At 45.9% G+C, this 14384-nt stretch overlaps 1 protein-coding gene and 1 long non-coding RNA gene across 4 annotated transcripts in view; one reads left to right on the top strand and one right to left on the bottom strand.

Moving 5' to 3' along the window:
• The window catches only part of LOC121452994, a 64505-nt gene extending 58366 nt beyond the window's left edge, over positions 1–6139 (bottom strand). The window contains exon 1 of the long non-coding RNA XR_005974942.1: positions 6048–6139. This is a non-coding gene — a long non-coding RNA (uncharacterized LOC121452994). The remainder of the gene's footprint in view (positions 1–6047) is intronic.
• A 189-nt stretch (positions 6140–6328) lies between these two features.
• Pcdh10 (protocadherin 10) overlaps positions 6329–14384 on the top strand; it is a 57270-nt gene continuing 49214 nt past the window's right edge. For all 3 annotated transcript variants that reach the window (XM_041658901.1, XM_041658903.1, XM_041658902.1), the window contains exons 1-3: positions 6329–9776; positions 11282–11340; positions 11849–11955. In XM_041658901.1, the coding sequence (XP_041514835.1) occupies positions 7146–9776; positions 11282–11340; positions 11849–11955 (2797 nt within the window). In that variant the 5' untranslated portion in view covers positions 6329–7145. The remainder of the gene's footprint in view (positions 9777–11281; positions 11341–11848; positions 11956–14384) is intronic.

The raw sequence follows: 14384 nt of genomic DNA, 5'->3' as shown, positions 1-14384 counted from the left end.
TTTTTGACTAGAGTAGGATTAGAACTGACATCAGTTCAAGACATGAAAGATATGCATAACTAAATCCAATCATTCTTCTTTATTTTCTCCATTAACTTCACCCATCCAAATGGGCTTTGGAAATACCACTGTGGCACATGCCTTTGATCTCAGCACTAAAAAGGCTGAGACTGATGGAGTCTGAGTTTAGCCTCCTCTACTTAGTGAGTTCCAGGCCAGTCAGGACAACATAGTGAGACTATGTTTCAAAAAAAAAAAAAAATCAATAAACTTCGAATATCATGTGACAGTAAAATGATTCTGGATGTGAATATCAGAAGACCTGGACTTGAATTGTAGTCTCATGTTCTGATTGCATATGATCATCCTTTATGGCCTTGTCCAAAAGGTAGGGATGAATATAGTTCCAGAGGTTGAGAAGAGCAAATATCATAACAAAACTTTGTACATGGTTTAAAACCATTAGTAACGTTCATCTAAATATATACAAAAATGCAGTAGAATAAAGCATGGAAGAATATACTACATTATTAAAACTTAAAAAGGATAGCATAGAAAACAAGTCTCCTTGTATTATGGGTTTCACTAACAAGTCAGGGAAAACAGAGTGATACTCTTTATTGAAGTGTTCATGTTACTGTGTGCTGTAATTTATTGGTGCAATTCTAATTATTAATGCAATTTTGAAGCCACTTTGGGTATTACTTCCATGGTCCCTGTCTCTAAGATTATTTTCAAATGATTCAGGACAGAGTTGTATGACTTGTAACCTCAATCACTGTTCGAGTCGTCTCATTCTCTGTTGATAAGACCAAGGGGTTTCTGCTAAGAAAACAATTTATATTTCCTTAGCAAAAGCTGGGACTCCGTGGGCTTTCTGTCTGTGTCAAATAAGAAGTCATGCCACTGGGGAGGAGAGAGAGGAGGACTCTTTCTGAATTTCTCTCTTGCTCATATAAACTTAATCAAGACTCGCAATTAATTTTCGAGATTGTTCTGTATCGACCCTCATGTTTGAAGCTTCATTTTCTGCCTCTGGGTCCCATCAGTAAAATCTACACATCTCCCTGCTAGTGGAGCAGATGGCTTTTAAAATCTGATGTCTTGGAGCTTTTATTTACAATCCTAATCACACCATTGATTTCAGTAATCTGTTAGTAAGAGTGGTTATTAATGTTGTCAAAGGCAGAAATTGGGATTCGGTGTTTTTTTTTAAGTTTTTTTTCTTTTTCTTTCTTTCTTTCTTCTTTTTTAATGATACTAGATAATTAAGATGACGCTTAGTAATATGACTTGAGAGGCCTCTGGGTGATTAGCAGTTGCCTTTGGTTTAATATGCAGCCCAGCAGAGGTTATTTCACTGGCAATATACAGCACCAAGAAAGACACACTCTAAAGTTACAAACGGCTTAATGAAAGTGCTGCAGCTAATTCTCATCACAACTTCGATGTCACTAAGCATTCTCAAAATGCTAGTACCATGTAAAAGTTTATCTGATTCTTAAGGGAATTTGAAGCACTTCATGAAATGCGTTTTGTTCATAGAGTTCTCCCAACACACACACACACACACACACACACACACCAGAGAGAGAGAGAGAGAGAGAGAGAGAGAGAGAGAGAAAGAGAGAGAGAGAGAGAGAGGCTAAGCTGTATGAACATTTCCTTAATTTACATGAATCTCCAAACACAGTTTTTCTAGCATAAAAAAGATAGGATAAAAAGGACACAGAGAGGCCAAGAGACATTTAGAAATCAGACTCTTTGATATTCAGTACAATGAGGGAAAGGGGTGAGTGATTCTGATTTTTCAGTAAGGGTCAGGTGGCAATTCTATGTCAGAGCTTTTGCCTTGCCTTGAGAAGATGGTGGGACAGTATTAGTGTTCAAAAGGCTGTTCTAAAAACAATGTGTAAGGACCTGAAAAAAAAATGCTTGTTTGGTGTTCCTGACTCCCCATCCCCAAACCAAGGGAAATTATACACCTCTATATATTTGGCACCACTATCAAAAGCTATTGCCTAATTTAAAAATACCCCTGATCAATTTCTCTTATAGTAAAGAGGGTATAGTATCTGAACTGAAAAGGTATTATTAGAAAATGATATCTAGAGCATTAGAATGTATAATTCATGTTGCTTTCATTTGCTCAGACCATTGTAAAAATCCATAAATCATTTTCTTGCTCATGTATTGCTTAAGTGCAATTTGTCATTTTACATTAGAGGCCTGCTTCGGCCCATCCAGTGCTTTTAATTCACTGTTTAGCGTTTAACAAAATAGTGGCCTCATTGGATGAATGGAAAGATGCTGCAGTGTGAAGCCAACCAATATTTACTAGGTTAAACAAAGTGTAGACGTACATTTCTGCTTTGAATATCAGGAGAGTAGAACTTAGAGGAATATCTGGCATTCCTAGTCCGAAGAATAAGGACTAACTGATTGGTTTTCTGTTGTGTTCAAAGCCTTCCACAGTTACTAGTCACTTAAATAAGTTTAGTAAAATACAGTAAAAATCTTTCCCAAAACTCTGATACACACCCACCCTTTGCTACAAGGCAATGGAGGTAGTATTGTGTTTGTGAGCTCAGCTCTGAGGACTTCTTGCCCTCCCCTTAAGTTGTGTAGAGCTAGTGCATAAGAACCTATTTCTTGGATATCTCTACAATGTGCAACCGTGCCAGGCCCTTGGCATTTATCCTCTGGATTGGCCATCTTAGGAGTGGCACATGCAGGGAAGCATCCAGCTCAATCCTGGTGTTACTTGGCATTGGAAACCATCCTTATTGATGCATTTAAAACTATTCCTTCCAAATTTTACAAAATGACAAAACTTCAGATTTTTCCCTCAATGTTCTGAGCCCAGTGCAGTAATAAGAGGATTTTAGAACCGATTGCTTTGGAGTCACATTGAATCACAGCAAACACTCATTTATCTAAAAGCTAGTTAACAGATCTGTCTCTCCCGCCCTCTCCAGCAAGAGGTAGAAGAGAAAAAGGCAATCCTATTATTGAGTTACCATGCTCTTGGTGCACTTTTATTTCTGCCTCTTTTTGGCAGAAATTATATATGTAATGCATTACCCTATTCATAAATAAACCAAGAATTTCATGAAAATTGATTTTTATATTCTCCTTCCAAATGATTATTTAAACACTCCGTTCAGCCCTGGCATGCAGTTTGGTGTGGCACAAAGAGCAGGCGCTGCTTGGGTGCAGAGGCCAAGAGAGGAAGATTGCAAGATTACATGCACACATTAGCTTCTCCCACAGTATGTCGGTAAAGCAGAGTTCAGGGACAAAGAACACTCACTGCTCCGTACTTCAAAGAAGCCACCTCCTCTCCCTGACTGCTATGTCTATAGCTGTGACTTCACTAAATACAGAGACAAACTAGGGTGGGGGATAAGATTATGAGAGATAGAGGGGGAAGGTATCTGCTTAATAACTAAGACAGAAAGCATACATGTTAGGCTCAAAAGGCAGCTTTGAAAAGACAATTTTAAGTACTACTTTTGAGTTCAAAACCACAGGATCTCTTTCTTTTAAAGACTTTACTACAATGCCCACCTGCAAATGTTGGATGCGAACAAACTGTTCTTGCAATCTTCCTTGGATGTATTTCTCGGGGAAAGCAGAGGGCCTGGATCGTTTTTATTTGACTACGAAGACTCTATTGTCACCCCCTTTGGTCCAGGTGCTGGCACCTCAGAGACTAAAAGCCAAAGAGGCCAGACCTGTGGAGGAGCCTGGCTTTGCATTGTTGGCTTGGACTCCAGCCTCTGTGACTTGTGAAATCCAGCAGAGCCCCCAACAGGCAAGCCCTTCCGAAGAGAAGGCGGGCTCCACTAACAGAATTATCTCGCTTGCATTATGCCGCTTTCGCCGCTAGGAGACGCCTGTAACCCACGTTTCTGGAGAAGGTCTCCATTCAGACACAGCTGCCACCAAAAGAAAAAGAAAAAAAAAAAAAGCGGCTCAAGTGTTACGGTGGGTGCACTGATTATTTACAGGGAAATCTGGCCATCTCTCCACGTTCTCATCCCCACCTCGGGAAGATCGCTGGCTTTCTGCAAACGCCCTAAGTCAGCTCAAACTTCAAGCTCCTTCCTGAGAAGTAAGCCCTCTCCCCCCGACACATTTGCTTCTGCACTGTCATTCCGCAGCACGTCTCTCACACGTAAACATGCACACACACAAGTGTTCCCCAAGTACCAATAAACATATTAAAACATTGCCGTCGTGTTTTATTTTATCTCCTTCTTATTTTTACAGGGCTGTAGGTTTCTGATGAGTCAGCTTGGGGAGCTAGAAAAATTACATTTTAACGCCTTAGATCTGAAGGAAGGAGGAGGGGCGGGAAGCACAGATGGCCACAGTGTATTAATATTCGGATACACTACGAGCCCCTTTTCATTGATCCACAGGTCCTTTTTCTGCTCTGCCGCTCCGTTCTCCGCCGCAGATGTGACGCTAAAATCATTTTAAACTGCAGCGGTTTGAGCTTGGGTTTGGCGGATGGTCAATTCACTGCAGCTGGAAAAGGCTTAGCCATGTTTGGTGGCTCCTTTTCCAGCTACCCGCTTAAAGGTAGACCCATCTCTCAGCAAGAGCAGCTAGGACTAGGGAAACCGGCCGTTAAACACGGACTCTCAGGACTGCTCGAAGCATGCCTCGGTGTCAGTCACGCATGGGGACGCGCACCTCCTATTTCCTTGCCCGAAGGCACTGTAAAAGCACCTTAGGAGGTGGACAAGAAACCTTCCCTCAGGTTCCAGTGGCGTTACTCTTGGGTCGTTCATTACCAGAAAGCCTCCAGGGTCCAGTTTTTGACTTAAGAGGCCCGATCAAGAAAATAAACAACCTATTCCGTGTGAAAGCCCGTTGATTAGTATTAAAGCGTACACTTCCACATTTATCCTTGGAGAATGGGCATTAAACTCACTCTCCCGCACCCAGCAACCCAGAGTTCGTTTGCGCCGCCTTATAACTTCACGAGAACTGGGTGTGTGGATGCACCTCGCGAGTGGGCACCCGCGGCTAGTCAAGCGCGTCGCTCAGAATCCTGGGGCTGCTCCCCGGGGACTTGCACCGAGCTGAGCTTGAGGTCACCGCGGACCAAGGCCAGCACCAGGATTGTGAAACATGTCTGTGGATTCCCGCAGCGGTGCACACTCGATGCTCCTGTTCGTGTGCACCGCGCGGCTCACCGCCCCTCCCGCCCTAGCGTCCACCCCAGGGTCATTCTCCAGAGAGCTGTTCCCAGACTGGACATGGACCCTCCCCACCCCCTTTAGTATGGAGATAGGGATGGACTGTCAACTGTAAGAGAAATTTAAAAAAATAAAATAAAATCAGACAAATAAAATAAAAGCCCGCGCTCCCCACCGCTGCCTGGCGCGAGGCCAGGCGAGGCGCAGGGATATTGCAAGCGCCTCGCAGCAATGGGTGGTGCTGGAACTGGTGCTTTATAGTAGGGGCTGACGATGGCGGGCTCCTATGTAAAAGCTACCACCAAGACCCCAGTCCTTGACTAGGGTCTTCACAGTTCGAAACAATGTCCCCAAACGAGTTAACCTACCAGGTAAGCAATTTGTGGTTAGACTTTAGGTGGGCAGACGTCCAATCATCTACCCGTCTACAGAAGCTGTCACCCCACGTCCCACGGTTTGAATCCCTCCGCTTTATAGGGGAATTCACCTCCGCCCTCCCATTTCAGCCTCTTCTACCCTCCCCACACACCCCCTACGGAGCCTCCTGCTCTGATTGACACATGCCATTTTATGTCCGCATTTAAATTGTCCGCGCGCATCTCAGCCAGAGTCCCTTCATTAGGCAAACCCTGATGACTATGGCCCCAAGGCAACTTTCCCCCCTTCTTGGTGATTTCTTTCCACGACCAGCAGCAGGGAAAACACCTTAAAGGAAAAGGAATGTTAGCGTCACTGGAAACCCCGCTCCTTGGAGAGGCTACCGCAGCTGTTGCTATCATGTTTTCGTATTTGCTGATGCAAACAGGGGAACCTCTCTTATTCCCTACCCATTACCTGCGGCTGGGGACTGGGAACTTTCCGCGGCAGAGTCCCCAGCAAGCGCCTCGGGACCTGCGGGCTGTTCTCGCTCTCACACTCACACTCACTCGGGCAACCAAGGCGAGTTCTGCCCCGCCCCTCCTGGCTGCCGCGTGACGTGTCTACTTGACGGCCACTCTCGCCAATGAGTAGTCGCTCAGTGGGTGGTGCTCCTCTGCGATTGGTTGGCAGAATGAGGGCGCTGCGCAAAAACAGAGAAGCGGAGCGCTCGGAGCTCAGAAACTGCCAGCCGAGAACACAGGCTTTAAGGCTGAAGCAGGAGGCAGGATGGACTGAAAGGAAAAGAGGCAGGTTAGAGGGGAAAGGCTCGGGAAGGAAACAGCAGAAAAGAAACCGCTCGCTGTGTTTACAGCAAAGCAAGGGACGGTTGGATTGAGGACACAGACAAGAAGACTATGAAAGCCAAGAATTGCAAATAGAGCCGAGGAGGGGAGGAAATGTCAAGAGGAACGTCCATCCGGAGAAAGGAAGAGAATGAAAGTTTTATGCACCAGAACGGCTCGGTGTTTCTCCGGCTCAAAATTCTCTCGCTGTCTTTAAGTCCGCTCGCGTTTGCAAGCCATTGACATCAAGAGGCATGCTCAGTGGTGCCGGCAGCATCTCCTCTTCCTTCTCTTCCTCTTCATCTTCCTCCTCCTCTTCTTCCTCCTCCACGTTCTCCTCCTATCAGAAAGAAGACAAACCTAGGACAGTCTTGAAATATCGAAATTTCCTCCTTGGGATTTGCCAGCGCCGCGTTGCGCCAAGACTGTCGGAATAAAGGAGGCTGACTATTGCATTCTCGTTATTTTATTAATTGGTCAGTGGGAAGACTACATCTGAGCAGAGGGGACATCTGTCACCCTTCCTGCGTTAAGACTGAAAAATGAGGCTGGATTTGGAGAAGCTCTAAAATGTAGGGAAAGGAATAACAATTTTAAGACAGCCACAAAAGCCCCCCCCCTCGTAGCATACTATTTAATTTATATATTTGAGATTATTATTTTTTGGTGGTTAGGGAGGTAATCGGGTGGCTGGCTGGCTACGGGGGAGCGGCTTCCTTTCCTTTTGGAGATGATTGTGCTGTTATTCTTTGCCTTGCTCTGGATGGTGGACGGAGTCTTTTCCCAGCTTCATTACACAGTGCAGGAGGAGCAGGAACATGGCACTTTCGTGGGGAATATCGCCGAAGATCTGGGCTTGGACATTACAAAACTTTCAGCTCGCAGGTTTCAGACTGTGGCCAACTCACGGACCCCTTACTTGGACCTCAATCTGGAGACCGGGGTTCTGTACGTAAACGAAAAGATCGACCGCGAGCAGATCTGCAAGCAGAGTCCCTCTTGTGTCCTGCACCTGGAGGTCTTCCTGGAGAATCCGCTGGAGCTGTTCCGAGTGGAGATCGAAGTGCTGGACATCAATGACAACCCTCCCTCCTTCCCGGAGCCGGACCTGACAGTGGAGATCTCGGAGAGCGCCACGCCAGGCACCCGCTTTCCCTTGGAGAGCGCCTTCGACCCAGACGTGGGGACCAACTCATTGAGAGACTATGAGATAACCCCGAATAGTTACTTCTCGCTAGACGTGCAGACCCAGGGAGATGGCAACCGATTCGCCGAGCTGGTGCTGGAGAAGCCACTGGACCGAGAACAGCAAGCGGTGCACCGCTACGTGCTGACCGCGGTGGACGGGGGAGGAGGGGGAGGAGGAGGGGAAGGAGGGGGAGGCGGTGGGGGAGTTGGCCTGCCCCCCCAACAGCAGCGCACTGGCACGGCCTTGCTCACCATCCGAGTGCTCGACTCCAACGACAATGTGCCCGCGTTCGACCAACCCGTCTACACTGTTTCCCTACCAGAGAATTCACCCCCTGGCACCCTAGTGATCCAACTCAACGCCACCGACCCGGATGAAGGCCAGAATGGCGAGGTCGTGTACTCATTCAGCAGTCACATTTCTCCCAGGGCTCGAGAGCTCTTCGGACTGTCGCCTCGCACCGGCCGGCTAGAGGTGAGCGGAGAGCTGGACTATGAAGAGAGCCCAGTGTACCAGGTGTATGTCCAAGCCAAGGACTTGGGTCCCAACGCTGTGCCTGCACACTGCAAGGTGCTGGTCAGAGTGCTGGATGCCAACGACAACGCACCAGAGATCAGCTTCAGCACGGTGAAAGAGGCGGTGAGCGAGGGTGCGGCCCCTGGCACGGTGGTGGCTCTATTCAGCGTGACCGATCGGGACTCAGAGGAAAACGGGCAGGTGCAGTGCGAGCTGCTGGGAGACGTGCCGTTCCGCCTCAAGTCTTCCTTCAAGAATTACTACACTATCGTCACCGAAGCCCCATTGGACCGAGAGGCTGGGGACTCCTACACCCTGACAGTCGTGGCCCGCGACCGGGGCGAACCAGCACTCTCCACCAGTAAGTCGATACAGGTTCAAGTGTCGGATGTGAACGATAACGCGCCGCGCTTCAGCCAGCCGGTCTACGACGTGTATGTGACAGAAAACAACGTGCCGGGTGCCTACATTTACGCGGTGAGCGCCACGGACCGCGACGAAGGGGCTAATGCCAAATTAACCTATTCTATCCTCGAGTGCCAGATCCAGGGCATGAGCGTCTTCACCTACGTGTCCATCAACTCGGACAACGGCTACTTATACGCCCTGAGATCCTTCGACTATGAGCAGATCAAGGACTTCAGCTTTCAAGTGGAAGCCCGGGACGCGGGCAGCCCCCAGGCGCTGGCAGGCAACGCCACAGTCAACATCCTGATTGTAGATCAGAACGACAACGCCCCCGCCATCGTGGCACCCCTCCCGGGGCGCAACGGGACTCCAGCCCGCGAGGTGCTGCCCCGCTCTGCAGAGCCGGGTTACCTGCTTACTCGCGTAGCCGCAGTGGACGCGGACGACGGCGAGAACGCTAGGCTCACCTACAGCATCGTGCGGGGCAATGAAATGAACCTATTCCGCCTGGACTGGCGCACCGGAGAGCTCCGCACTGCGCGCAGGGTCCCAGCCAAGCGCGACCCCCAGCGGCCTTACGAGCTGGTGATTGAGGTGCGCGACCATGGGCAACCACCCCTGTCCTCCACAGCCACCCTGGTTGTTCAGCTGGTAGATGGAGCCGTGGAGCCCCAGGGCGGGGGAGGGGGCGGAGGCGGAGGGCCCGGGGAACACCAGCGCACCAGCCGCTCTGGCGGCGGGGAAACTTCACTGGACCTCACACTGATCCTCATCATAGCCCTGGGCTCAGTGTCCTTCATTTTCCTGCTGGCCATGATCGTGTTGGCCGTGCGCTGTCAAAAGGAGAAAAAACTCAACATCTACACCTGTCTAGCGAGTGATTGCTGCCTCTGCTGCTGCTGCTGTGGCAGTGGGGGTTCCACCTGCTGCGGCCGCCAAGCCAGGGCGCGCAAGAAGAAACTCAGCAAGTCAGATATCATGTTGGTGCAGAGCGCCAATGTCCCCAGCAACCCGGCCCAGGTGCCGGTGGAGGAGTCCGGGAGCTTCGGTTCCCATCACCACAACCAGAACTATTGCTATCAGGTCTGCCTCACCCCGGAGTCCGCCAAGACCGACTTGATGTTCCTGAAGCCCTGCAGCCCTTCCCGGAGTACAGATGCTGAGCACAACCCCTGTGGAGCCATCGTCACTGGGTACAGCGACCAACAACCAGACATCATTTCCAACGGAAGCATTTTGTCCAACGAGGTAAGGCTGAAGCGAAAGAACCACCATCTCTCATCTCCTCCATCAGAAAGCCTCCTCTAGCCCGGCCCTGTATCTCTTCTGGTGCACTGTGTATATTTAGGGTGTTAGCTGGTTTGTATGGCTGTGGGAAGGCGAGGATATGGGGGTCACCTTTTCTCACCTAGTGAAGTGTAACCTAACTTCCGCGTTGTTCCAGACTGTGCTCCACCCCTTTGCTTTTATTTTCGTTCCCTCCCCCTTTGCTTCTTTGACACCTCTTAGCTTCCTCCTCCCTCTCGCCTATTTAGGATCCTGCCTTCTTTGAAACTTGGGGGACACAAGAAGAAAAAGCCTGAAGAGAGAAAGCAGGGTGGGGGAGGGGCTTCCTATCACTGACAAAAGTCTTTTTCTCTTTGCATCTGTTCCAGGCATTAATAAAGTTGGTTCAATTTTGGTTTGTTTATCGCTGCTTTCAGTCGCCTGTACAAGTGAGCTATAGATTGTTTAAATTTATATCACTACCTAAATTGAATTGCATTTGTTAGTGACCAGTTACTTCTCTGTGGGGGGAATAAACCTTCAGTTCTGCTCTGGACAGCTTTAACACAAGCTCTTGAAGCCGAATGCCCACACAGTGTGAATTTGAATGAAGTTCCTTTGGCACCAAACCCTGTAAGAGTAAACCAACTGAAAGCTTGAACAATTGTCTTAAATATATGGTTTCAGTAATAATTACCTCCTTGCCACTGTGTTCTTGAGGAAACGCTCACTGTTGGCTTTCTTCATCAAAGAATTTGGCTTGTCAATTCCAATTCCTTTTTAAAAGGTAGAGGCATAGTGGCAAAGTTGGAGGGTGGGGAGTGGGGAGAACCATGTAAAGCAAAGTTGGACTGAGGTCTGTGGGCTGTGCGGTGCTTGCAGGGGGCTTCCTGAGGGGAAAGTGGGGGCAGGATTTTGACAGTCTTTCTTGGCATCTCCTTATTTTGAGTCTCAGATATAACTCATTGACTTTCACGAATATTTGTACAGCTCATTTGTATCCTAAGTACCTCTTGAAAATAAACAACAAAATAATTCGAGAAATTATCCAAACTTTTGATTATTGAGCGTGCTGTTTTTCTTGTGTCCATCAGTATGCACTTAAACACTCTGTAGCCTGTGGAAGGACAAGACACAGAATTCAATTAGGGTTGTTCTGTGGTAGACACAACAGTATATTAAGCCTAGCTATGAGGTTGTTTGCTTTCTCCCTTTACAGTAAGATACATTCACTGTGGGCCAGAGAGTTTTCTTTTTTGAAGCCTTTACACCTGAATTTAAAAAAGAAAAAATCTAGATTCAAATGTCTCTACACATTTCTCCTGCTCCTACTCAGCAATCACCAGACTGTGCTCTTACGAAGGTCTGCACACTGATTAAAATATATACCAGTGCTTAAACCTAATATAGTTCTCATTCTCAAAAGCAAAATGGCCATTGCACCCCCTGAATTTTAGTGCTCTTTATTTATTTATTTTCTTTCCTAGAACAAACACCAGCGAGCAGAGCTCAGCTATCTAGTTGACAGACCTCGCCGAGTTAACAGGTATGAACTCTTTGAAAGCCTCAGCTTGGTGTGTGAACAGTTTCCTACCTAGTAAAAGTAAGAAGTAGGTGTGTTGTTTCATATTAAAAGACAAAATGCATAAATGCTTTAAGCTAGAGCATAGCATAAGCACTGTATATAATTTATTCATCTGTAGACTGTGGGCTATAAAATGTTTTTTGTTTATAAAAAATTATAAAATATTTACCAATTTCCATGACTTTTCCACATATATATTACGAATGTGTCATAGGCGTGTACTTGGCTCCAGTCATAGAATAATGTCCAAACTTCACATGTTGGATGTCCCAGTGGACTGTGAAGGCGCCAGGATTTAAAGTGGAAAAAAATGAGGTTCATGTGGAACTAGAGGTGCATAAGAATTTCAAGAGTCTGCAGCACACACCTGTGACCATGTGGTGGCAGAAGAATGTTTTCTGTGTTTCTTCACATTTCTTCTTCTTCTTCTTTTTTTAAAATTCTAACATTCTCCTTTTTGTGTTTCTAGTTCTGCATTCCAGGAAGCTGACATTGTAAGCTCTAAAGACAGTGGCCATGGAGACAGTGAACAGGGAGACAGTGATCATGACGTCACCAATCGTGGCCAGTCAGCTGGTAAGTGTGACCAAACAGAAATCTGAATGCCCATTGTGTAGCTGTTTATTTAAATAGATTTCAAAGAGAGAATGGCTTAGGGAATGGTCTGTCTTCACTTGGCCATTTTATGCTCAGAAGGGAACTGTGAAACGTGTGACTTCACTTTAGAGTGTTGAGGATTGGAATTCCTTATGACTATGAAGACTTCCTGCTTTCTGCAATGTCCTTTCATGGATTTCAGTCACATGGAGGTATCCACATATCTCTCCCTTGTCTAGTTCCTTGTCTTCAAACAGTTAGGATATAATTAGGCTTATTTATGAAGGAGGGAACTGAGACAAGTTAGCTCATTGAATGCCAAAAGGGCAAGAGAAAATAAATATATGGCTGGGCGCTAGAATTCAAGCCCCATGCCTTTCAGAGAAATACATTTTACATACCAAATATGCCCTGAGAAATGATGGTGTGTAAGAGTCACAAATAGGTTGAAAATCTAGTTTTCAACCCTGAGTCCCTGGGATTCAGAACATTAGTAAAAGACATTTGGTAATTAGAAATGTTGAAGCCTCTTCGATCTCTTTGTATTTTGACAAGTATTAAATTTTGAACTCCAGCATTTGTCTACGTAGGTTAACCTTTGTGGTAACTAAAGGCCACAAGTGGGAGCTTAATATAATGTAACTTTTAAATTGAATTTTACTTCTTGATTCTCTATATGAGTTTGACCTTTAAGGATGTGCATGATAGTCTAATAGCAATTACTATTACTAAAAGAACTCATAGGAACTAAACTGTCTACTTTGACACAAAAGCAATTTCATAAAATTGTTTGCCTTCCTCTACTTCCATTTGAATTTCACCCATGAAAGATATTTTCTGTTCTCCTTCTTCCTAATTCTGTGTTTATTTGGCACATGGGGAGGTGGAAAGCCCGGGAACTTCTTGAAACATCTGAAAAATATCCATCACTGAGCTACCTCTCGGTGACACTTAGCTCTCTTGATCCTTGACCTCGGTTTATGCTATAAAGTGATGGAGTTCCTTATTTTCAGGGTAATATTAGTCCTAGAGAGTACTCATTCCTTAAAACACTCGGTATCCCTGGGAATGGGGCTGAGCCAGTGTGTCAAAGGGCAATGCACACCCCGCAGGACCTGGCAGCAGTGGCTGCTACAAGACTCTCGGTTGGCTAATGTGGGCTCTGTCTATGGCTGCTTAGTCTTGGGAAACCCGGGCAGGAGGAAAGGAAAAAAAAGACTGCTCAAGGGTCTCTTTATATTGCTGCAAGTCATTAATATGCAGACCTAATGAGACTTGAGAACTGCCAAGAATCCCCGGAGGTCCCTGCCCCTTGCGGGCCTTCACGCTAAGTGAACAGAGCATCTATTTAGTGTCTGGGATCCTGACAACAAACCAGACCTTGCCAGCAGTTTATATGTGAGTACAAAGTCCCTTTCATTTTTGCCCTATATGTGGTATATGATTTATTGTTATCATTTAAAAACTGTACATTTAGAACTATTCATTTCTATTTTCCCGGAGTTTCCAATTTAACTCCAGTCTTTTTTTACAATAAAACGTTTGACACAAGAAAGAGAATTCTGCTACATGTTACTTTGCATGCATTTTATTTCTTTCCCACCCACTCCCTTTTGTGTTTTGCTTTCTTTTTCTTTAAGTAGCACCCCAGTCTCTGTGAGCATTTTAGTCTAGTCACTTAGACGTACACAATGAACCTAATAACCAATGCAAAGTGAGAGGAGAGGAGAAACCTTCTCAAGGAAGACTAAATTTGTTAGATATTCCTGTTACCATGTCTTCCTGGGAGCTATTTCATTTCACACAAACAGTGTTGCCATTTTGTTAATGATTCTTCCAAAGAACTTGGGATTCCAGATCCTTTTAAGGACCATTAAAATGCAAAAGGAGAAAAAGAAAAAAAAATGTGTTCTGCAATACAGTTTAAATAGGCAAAGCAGTTTCTAGTTTTTGTTATCAAAGTGCTGAACTTTTTGCCCCCATAGCTAAGCTGTTGAATGTGTAAAAGGGTTATAGAATTACCACTCCACTTCTGCAGCTCAGTGGTCCCAGGGTAGACACAATATACTGGGCACAATAATTGCTGTTTTGCAGTTGTAAGAAAGCACTTACAGGGAGAAGTAATTGCACCTTCGTGTGGAATTGATCAGTTGTCATAGGCTTCATTTCATAGTAAGAAGGATTCTGAGTGTTTTTAGTGTGAAAATCTGAATGCATAAAATTAAACTGCCTTTTACTAAGTGACGTTTTTTAGTTCATACTGCTGTTTTGTGTAATAAACCTTTCAGCAGGTAGCAAGGATATTTCAGAAGTGAAGTTTGCTCCCCCAAAAAGTATGATTTATTTTTTGGTTAAAGACAACTTAGGTTGAACTTTTAAATGTGCAAAATGAGGTAATTAAACAAATC

Source organism: Microtus oregoni, unplaced genomic scaffold, assembly GCF_018167655.1.
Source record: "Microtus oregoni isolate MIOR12 unplaced genomic scaffold, Mior012 000010F_ref0000083, whole genome shotgun sequence".
Lineage (NCBI taxonomy): Eukaryota > Metazoa > Chordata > Mammalia > Rodentia > Cricetidae > Microtus > Microtus oregoni.
The sequence above is the reverse complement of the archived record's forward strand: the minus strand, read 5'-3'. Positions and strand labels throughout refer to the sequence as shown.